At 41.2% G+C, this 9,870-nt stretch overlaps 1 protein-coding gene across 2 annotated transcripts; it reads left to right on the plus strand.

The window, feature by feature from the left end:
• Positions 1 to 2,143: 2,143 nt before the first annotated feature.
• LOC109201765 (uncharacterized) lies at positions 2,144 to 9,086 on the plus strand. Of its 2 annotated transcripts, none has more exons than XM_025906479.1 (4): positions 2,144 to 7,414; positions 7,529 to 7,619; positions 7,996 to 8,463; positions 8,578 to 8,605. In XM_025906479.1, exon 1 carries the CDS (start codon positions 3,854 to 3,856, stop codon positions 5,420 to 5,422), a length of 1,569 nt encoding a protein of 522 aa, XP_025762264.1. In that variant the 5' UTR covers positions 2,144 to 3,853; the 3' UTR covers positions 5,423 to 7,414; positions 7,529 to 7,619; positions 7,996 to 8,463; positions 8,578 to 8,605. The 2 variants fall into 2 exon arrangements, 1 of the variants encoding a protein (XP_025762264.1); XR_003219722.1 differs by lacking the exon at positions 2,144 to 7,414 and adding an exon at positions 9,047 to 9,086 and having other exon boundaries at positions 7,510 to 7,619; positions 8,578 to 8,668.
• Positions 9,087 to 9,870: the final 784 nt, after the last annotated feature.

A 9,870-nucleotide genomic window follows, 5' to 3' on the forward strand; every position in this document is an offset into this window, starting at 1 on the left:
CTATGCTTTGCTCATGGTTTCACCTCAGTGCATTGCAGTTTTCCGTGACAAATCTGGGAGGTATGGATTATTTGATTCACATTCAAGAAGTGCAGCAGGTTTACCCCAGCCAAATGGAACAGCAGTCATGCTCACGTTCACTCATGTGAATGACCTGATCAACCACTTGCATAACCTTTTTCAAAATCAAGGCAGGTATGCAAGATATGAGTTTGTGCCTGTTTCTTTCAAAAGAGTCAGCACTCACAACGAACAGCCTGCACAGTCAACTCAGGCAACAGGAGCAACAGCTACATCATCACCACAAAATGATGAACCACAAATCACAAATTCCACTGTGCAAGTGCCTCAACCAGAATCAGCCCAAACCTACATGACAATGTTAGAAAATACTTCAAACTCATCACAAGACAAAATGGCTTCATGTGAACATCACCTTGAAACATCTGTCGATCCAACAAGCAACATCAGGAAAGAACAAGAAAGTATTGAACTTAATAATGAAAGAGAAACAGCAAGGAATGTGTGCAAATTAAATAAACGACGACGTCGGAAAGCTAATCGTCAAGCTCCCAAAAATCAGAGGCAGAGTGAAGTGGCAAAGAAGACCAACAAAAAAAGGAACGAAAAGGAATGATATGCGACTTGTCACGAATTTCGAATGAAAAAATTACAGACTTTGAAAACCCAATATGCTGTAAACTGTCATTACCACAAACAAAAACTCTTATCAAACAAAAATGATTATGCAAATCCTCAAATTCACGGAGTAATAAAAGCCCACAAGGTGAAGAGTGATAGCCAAAGTGATCCTCATTTTCAACAAAAGAAGAGAGACTACATTATCAGAAGATATTCTACGGATCCCGACTTTCAAACCAGGCAGAAAAAATATGTGGTTCAGAAGTACAACACGGATGCCAGCTTTAAAACCAAACAAAAACAATATCTGGTCCAAAGGTACAACACAGATACTGACTTTCAAAGCAGACAGAAGCAATATCTGGTCCAAAGGTACAAAACGGATGCTGACTTTCAAAGCAGACAGAAGCAATATCTGGTCCAAAGGTACAAAACGGATGCTGACTTTCAAAGCAGACAGAAGCAATATCTGGTCCAAAGGTACAAAACGGATGCTGACTTTCAAAGCAGACAGAAGCAATATCTGGTCCAAAGGTACAAAGCGGATGCTGACTTTCAAAGCAGACAGAAGCAATATCTGGTCCAAAGGTACAAAACGGATGCTGACTTTCGAAGCAGACAGAAAAAATACATGAGGCAGAAATACAGAGAGGATGATGTCAGAGAAAGGAAGAGGGCATACATAAGAACAATATATGCATCGGATCCAAACTACAGGCACAAACAAAAAAAATCAATTCATGCCAGGTACCACATTGACTCACAATTCAGACTGCACCATATACAGCGCTGTGCCCAGTACCAGAGACACAAAATGGCTACCACTGCATCTTTCGCCATTTATAAAAAGTTGTGTGCACAGAGAATAAAGAAGAAATACAGCCGACTAGTAACACAATTCCAGCAGGGTCCACAGTCTGAAGCACAGCCCCAGCTTGTAGTGAATAGTGTGATGCAAGCAGCCACATTAGCTTTCCGTGAAACAATTCAGTTAGGACCCACCCATGTCTGTACAGTGTGCCACAGAACTCTGTTTCCTAATCAAGTTAAACACTGCAAAAGATCAAACTATGTTAAAAATAGTCACATTGTTGACACTTGCTTGACAGGAAAATTTGTCCATGTTTGTGATAGTGAATGTACAGCTAATTGTACCATTCCAAAACAAAGAATGCAAGAGTGGATTTGCTACAACTGTGACAGCCACCTACAACAAGGAAAGATCTCTTCCATCGCAGTGGCAAACAATTTAGCACTAGCACCCATTCCAATTGAACTGAGTCAATTAAATGTACTAGAACAGGGGTGGGCACCGAGGGCCGGTGTCCCTGCAGGTTTTACATGTGTCCTTGAACCAACACAGCTGATTTAAATGGCTAAATTATCTCCTCAACATGTCCTGATGTTCTCCAGAGGCCTGGTAACGAACTAATCATGTGATTCAGGTGTGTTGACCCAAGGTGAGATCTAAAACCTGCAGGGACACCGGCCCTCGGGGCCTGGAATTGCCCACCCCTGTACTAGAACGACAACTGATTGCTAAAATTCTCCCGTTTGCCAAAATCATTGCATTACCAAAAGGACAGCAAAGAGCTGTACATGGGGCTGTTGTTTGTGTACCGTCGGATGTGGAAACCATAGTAAACTGTCTTCCCAGACCTAGTAATGAAGCCCAGCTCCTGCAGGTACAACTGAAAAGACACATCAGATTCAAAGGATACCAACACTTCTACACTGTGAACATGAAGAATGTGTTAGCAGGATTATCAAAGCTAAAAGAGATGCATTCAGAATACAAAGATGTATCTATTGATGATGACGCTACTTTTGCTGATCCCACAAATAATCAGATAATCGAGACGGAACATGACACTGCTGATGCAGATATTCAAGATGCACTGCCCAGAAACTTCGACAACCAAATTGTACCAGAAAGAAGAACCACTGAGGATACAACAGCTGGAATACTTGAGCCATCTCATGATGTAAACGAACTATTGGAGCCTGAACAGTCAAATGGAGAGCCCTTACAAGATACGGAGAAAGAAAAGGAAGAACTTCGCCCTGGTCTTGTTCTAGACACCTGTATGCAACCACCAGATATAGCACAGGACATTTTATCATATGGTGAAGGAATATTTAGCATTGCACCCGCCCAAGGAAATAGACCTGTTGGCTTCTTCTCTGTTCCTAAACTTGAAGCCATGGCCTTTCCTGTGCAGTTCCCAACTGGACAGAACACATTAGATGAAGCCAGACAAGTCAAACTGTCCCCAAGCATGTATTTTAATACACGGCTGTTCTCTGCAGATACACGGTTTGCAACTGACCAAAGCTACCTATTCTTTGCACAGTTTGTAACAGAAACACACATGGCTACAAACAGCATGTCCATCCAATTGCGCAAAGGTAAGGCAATCACCAAGGATGGACGTAGAATTTGTAACAGAATGCTTCAAAATAAAGACGAAGTGGAGAGACTGATAAATAACAAAGATGCAACACGCTTCATGAAACCTCTGAGAGGTACTCCAGCCTATTGGGAGAAGGCACTGAAAGATCTCCATGCTATGGTCAGACAGTTAGGAAAGCCGACTTGTTTCCTGACATTTTCAGCTGCTGAAATGAGATGGCCTGAGGTTGTTGAGGTCATAAAAACTCAACAAGGTGAACAAGTGGATTTTTCACAACTTGACTGGAACACAAAGTGTGAAATTCTCCGAAGCAACCCTGTGACTGTGATGCGATTGTTTGAAAAAAGAGTCGATGCACTAATGACAACACTGATCCTGTCCCCAGCACAGCCCATCGGTGAAGCAGAAGATTACTTTTATCGAGTGGAGTTTCAGGCCAGAGGTAGCCCTCATATCCATTTACTGGTTTGGGTCAAAGATGCACCTAAATTTGGAAGCGACCTTGAAGACCACGTGTACAAATTTATTGACAAGTACATAACATGTAAGATGCCTGACCAAAATGCCGATCCTGAACTTCACAAAATTGTGTCTGAGGTTCAAGTCCACAGCAGAAATCACTCCAGATCCTGCAAAAAAGGTAATGTGTCATATAGGTTTGGGTTCCCCAAACTACCGGTAGACCAAACAAAGATCACTTTCCCAAGCCCAGATGATGACGATGATCACAATGATAAGCAGCATAGCACAAGTAAGGAGAAAGGCACAAATGAAAAACAAAAGCAAAAAACAGACGAATGGCGCTCGCAAAAAAACAGAAAGAGGCCAAAGAAAAACTCCAGCCATTGAGAGATTTGCTCTGTGACCCAAATTCCTCGTTTGAAGACTTGTCTGAGCTGCTTCACAAATGCAAATTAACTTATGAACAATACTTGGATTGTGTCTTCAATTTAAGCAATGGCCATGTCATCCTCTTAAAGCGTGAACCTAATGACTGCTGGGTGAATGCATACAATGCAGATCTGCTGAGAGCCTGGAATGCCAACATGGACATCCAATATGTCATTGATGACTACAGCTGCCTGATGTACATGATGTCTTATGTCTCTAAACCCGAATTTGAGATGACACAATTTCTTAATGGAGTCATCCAGGAGGTCAAAAAGTCCAATGTCAATGAAAGAGATGAAATGAAACAGATAATGCAGGCATATGCTAAACACAGAGAAGTCAGTGCCCAAGAATCCGTGGCAAGGACATGCAGCCTGCCACTAAAAAAGTGTTCACGCAGTGTGGTGTTCATACAGACTGATGATGATGCCCTGAAAATGAGTCTCCCGATGAGCAGGTTGCAGAGCATGGCACCAGATGATGAAAATGTGTGGATGTCTGGATTGCCAGAAAAATATGCAAACAGACCCAGAACACCTGAGTTTGAAAGAATGTGTTTGGCTGAATTTGCTTCAGAGTACAGGATTCTCTATAGCCATCAAACAGAGTCAAAAAATGCCATCCCTCTTTTGAATAACATGGGTTATATTCAAAAGAGAACAAGAGGGAAACCTGCAATAATCAGATATCCTCGGTTCTCAGAAAAGAAACAACCAGAGAAGTTTTATAGCAGACTACTAAAACTTTATTTTCCACATCGATCAAATGATGACCTTAAAAACACAACATACCCCACATCCGAACAGTTCTACAAAAGTGGAGGAAAACATGGTTTTGCTGTGCGGCCAATTGTTACCTTTAACAAAAAGCGTTATGAAAGCCATGGCAAAACAATGGAAAGGGCCCAGATTGAACAACAAGGCCCACTTATCAATGCATGGAACACCTTTGCACCTGAGGTTGAAGTAGATCGTTTAGAGTGTGTGGCCCAACGGCAATCCAGACATGACACTGACGAAAATGAAATGGACATTGTTCCAGACTACCAAGTCAGTGGTAGCAGCAGTGGAGCCATGCCAGCAATCATAGCACCAAAGCTGAGCCCAGACTTTGTCAGAAAAATGTACCAAAGTCTGAATGAAACCCAAGCATCCATATTCTACGCAGTGCGTGAGTGGTGTTTCAAACTTGTGTGGGGTCACTGTCCTGAGCAGTTCTTTTATTTTGTCTCTGGAGGAGCTGGCTGTGGAAAATCACATGTTATCAAGTGTATATATGAGGAGGCAACAAAGACTTTGCACCAACTCCCCAGATTCCGTGACCAAGCAGACATGTCCTACCCTGCAGTACTGCTGACTGCATTTACTGGCACTGCAGCTTTTAACATATCTGGGAAAACACTGCACTCTCTGCTAAAGCTGCCAAAATCTTTAAACCGCCGTATCAGGGACTGGGGAATGCACTGGATGAAGTGAGAGCTTCACTTTCAAATGCAGAGATTCTGGTCATTGATGAGATATCTATGGTTTCTAAAGACCTTTTTGCCTACATCCACTGGAGACTTCAGCAGATCAAAGGAAACAAGAAGCCTTTTGGTGGGATGTCTATCCTTGCAGTAGGAGACTTTTACCAGCTGCCACCCCTTGGAAAAGCCAAACCACTCTGTGTGTATGAGGACAATGTCTTTGATCTCTGGAAAGACTATTTCCACATGGTCAACCTGACAGAAATCATGCGACAGAAAGATGATCATTCTTTTGCTGAAGTTCTGAACAGGATAAGAGTGAAGCAAAAAACAGATTCTCTTGAAGCCAATGATAAAGCCTTGCTCACACAGGCTATCCATGACATAAAAGACTGTCCATCTAATGTATTACACATTTATGCTACAAACAAAGAGGTCGACAAACACAATTCAGCAACTGTAACTGCTCTTCATTCTGATATCATAAATATTCAGGCCGAAGACTACAGAAAAGACCCACGAACAGGTGAGATGGTCCTCCTGGCAGATATGATGAAAGGCAACAAAAGAGATTTACCTGATAACATACAAGCTGCACCTGGAGTGCGTGTTATGATTATTAGAAATTTGGATGTTGAAGATGGGCTTGTTAATGGGACATTTGGAACAATCACGAACATTGTGACAACCACACAGGATGGACCAAAAACTGTGAATCTCATTGGACTTATGCTGGACAATCAAAATTCTGGGCAAAAATTTCGCAGAAAAATACAAGGATCCTCAGACAACCTGGTATATATTGAGAAATGTGAAGAATCTACAAGTAAAAAAGGAGTTCTTCGCAGGCAATTTCCAATGAAGTTGGCCTTTGCATGTACAGCTCACAAAGTACAAGGCATGACAATGGAGTCAGCAGTAGTATGTTTGAAGCGTGTTTTTGAGCCTGGAATGGCCTATGTTGCACTCAGCCGCACAACCTCACTTAAAGGACTCTACATCACAGACTTTGATGAAAGGAAAATCTATGCTGATCCTGCCATCACAGATGCACTCAAAAATATGAGACATGCATCATTTGAGAATGCAAGACAACTGTTGCAATTCTTAAAATCAGTTGTTCCCACAGTCCCCACGTTGATAATTATCCATCACAATGCACAAGGTCTCCCAACTCACATGGAGGACATGAGATGCCACCATGAACTCAGCCTTGCTGATGTTTTATGCATAACAGAAACTCACTTGTCTGGATGATCAGTTTCTCCCCGCTTCCAGCTGGAACAGTACAACATGGCCACACGCAACAGACACATCTCTTACACAAACCATACAGACATGGCAAAGGTAAATGGCGGTGGAGTTGCAATGTACTACAAAACAGTTCTTACAGCAGAGTCTCGAAAATACCTGCAAAATGTGACTGATCTTGAATTTGTTGTTATCAAGGTTGAATCGCCAGTCACAGCTTTGATAGCAACTGTATACAGGCCACCAAATTACAGCCACGTGAGGTTTTTACCACAAATGCAATGTCTTTTGGACTCATTGGAAATGATGAATTGCCAACCAATTATTGTTTGTGGAGACTTCAATGAGGACCTTATGAGCAGAGGAAAAAAACCCATCCAAGAACTGTTTCTGTCAAGAGGATATGCACAACTTATTACTGCTGCAACCACAGAAAAACACACATTGATTGATCACCTTTACATATCACAGCCATACGCCTGCCTCCAATCAGGTGTTCTGAATACATATCACAGTTATCACAACCCCATTTATTGTGTAATTCACTAACACAAAATGACTGCAAGGTTGTGAGGGATATGGACTTGCCAAGTGATCTTAGTGTCTTTGCAACTGAGCACACTCTACCAGCAACACTGACAGCTCACCAGTGGGAGCTGATACATAAGACTGCTCTCATCCATTGAAGAGCTGACCAGAAACGTGAACAGAAAGACTGCAACTGCACCTGATGGCATCCCTGCCATAACAGGTAATTGTATTTTTGTTTCTTACTTTATATTCTAACATTTGATATTGATATTGTTTGAAACAAACTATAATCTCATCCATTCATTAAGTCATCCATTCATTCATAACTCCTCAGATGTGTTCTGTCCAGTGAAGGCAGTGGAGAAGCCCTACACTAATCTTGAAACTGTGCCACGCTACTAGAAACCGGCTACAAGGATGGGCAGGTATAGTGAAATTAAAATGCACCTTTTGTTCAACAGGTTTATATACAGTCAAGTGATCAAAAGACACCAGTATTAAACCCATTTAAGCCAACTACATGCTTGGATTGGAACTCTATACAGGCCACCAAATTACAGCCACGTGTGGTTTTTACCTCACATAGCAACTTACCTCATCCAAAGACACCAGTATTAAGCCAATTTCTTTTTTTACTACCTTTTTAATATAGTTTTGGGTCATTTAGTTCTAAAGTTAATTTGTTTTTGCAATTATTTATTAGAACTTCATTACTTGCCAGTTTGCTAACTGAAGAGCTGCGCTTTGTGATGTCTCTTGTTTTATTGTTTTAAATTGTGTTTTACTTTTATCTGTTTCTAGCTGTTTTCGCAAAGTCAGCCAACCACTTGCTTCCAAATGACCCTTATCCAGAAGTATCCGTGAGTGCCTCATCAACAGAAACTAAAGTGGAGACCTACCTCTCAGAGGAAAAACTCACACATAAGAAAAGCCGACCCACGTCAGTACTGGGAAGAACATCCTAATCTGTTTCCCTCTATGGCTGCTGTTGCGATCCCAGTGTGCCCCCTGTAGCTCTGTGGACAGTTTTGGATTTGTTTACATCTCACCCAACCGCTCACGGCAGATGGCTGCACCTCTCTAAGCCTGGTTCTGCCGGAGGTTTCTTCCTGTTAAAAGGGAGTTTTTCTGAACACACTCTACCACCAACAAGGACAGCTCACCAGTGGGAACTGATAGATAAGACTGCTGATGTGCTCTCATCCATTGAAGAGCTGACCAGAAACGTGAACAGAAAGACTGCACCTGATGGGATCCCTGCCATAACAGGTCATTTGTATTTTTTTGTTTCTTACTTTATATTCTAACATTTATTGATATTGTTTGAAACAAACTATAATCTCATCCATTCATTAAGTCATCCATCCATTCATAACTCCTCAGATGTGTTCTGTCCAGTGAAGGCAGTGGAGAAGCCCTACACTGATCTTGAAACTGTGCCACACTACTAGAAACCGGCTACAAGGATGGGCAGGTATAGTGAAATTAAAATGCACCTTTTGTTCAACAGGTTTATATACAGTCAAGTGATCAAAAGACACCAGTATTAAACCCATTTAAGCCAACTACATGCTTGGATTGGAACTCTATACAGGCCACCAAATTACAGCCACGTGTGGTTTTTACCTCGCATGGCAACTTACCTCATCGGAAGACACCAGTATTAAGCCAATTTCTTTTTTTACTACCTTTTTAATTTAGTTTTGGGTCATTTAGTTCTAAAGTTAGATTTGTTTTTCCAATTATTTTTTTAGAACTTCATTACTTGCCAGTTTGCTAACTGAAGAGCTGCGCTTTGTGATGTCTCTTGTTTTATTGTTTTAAATTGTGTTTTCCTTTTATCTGTTTCTAGCTGTTTTCGCAAAGTCAGCCAACCTCTTGCTTCCAAATGACCCTTATCCAGAAGTATCCGTGAGTGCCTCATCAACAGAAACTAAAGTGGAGACCTACCTCTCAGAGAAAAACGCACACATAAGAAAAGCCGACCCACTTCAGTACTGGGAAGAACATCCTAATCTGTTTCCCTCTATGGCTGCTGTTGCGATCCCAGTGTGCCCCCTGTAGCTCTGTGGACAGTTTTGGATTTGTTTACATCTCACCCCAACCGTTCGCGGCAGATGGCCGCCCCTCCCTGAGCCTGGTTCTGCCGGAGGTTTCTTCCTGTCAAAAGGGAGTTTTTCCTTCCCACTGTCGCCAAAGTGCTTGCTCATAGGGGGTCATATGATTGTTGGGTTTATCTATATACATTAATGCTTGTATGCTTTTCATTTATACTTTTGCCTTACTCTTCAGTTTATAATATAAAGTTACTTGAATGTTTTCCTTTTCCTTTTTTATTTTATATTGCTTTGCTATTTACCACAATCTAAATATCATGTTTAAATGTCATACATTATTGTAAATGGTATTTGTACAAAATATTGTTTGAATAACATGATACATTTTAGTCCCACAAGGGGAAATTTCATAATTTGCATGTGGAATTTCCCCTTTCACATTAAAATACCTTTGAAATACAAATTGAATACCGCTTAATGGACATTTATTTCTACCACTTTAAACGACTCAAAACTGTAAAATCTAAATTGTAACTTCTCTTGAACACCTGACACTAAAGCATAATTTATTTTATTTATTTTATATCTATTAACTTCTTTTGTAATCATGTAACTGGAG

The sequence above is a fragment of the Oreochromis niloticus genome, linkage group LG4 (assembly GCF_001858045.2).
Source record: "Oreochromis niloticus isolate F11D_XX linkage group LG4, O_niloticus_UMD_NMBU, whole genome shotgun sequence".
Classification (NCBI taxonomy): domain Eukaryota; kingdom Metazoa; phylum Chordata; class Actinopteri; order Cichliformes; family Cichlidae; genus Oreochromis; species Oreochromis niloticus.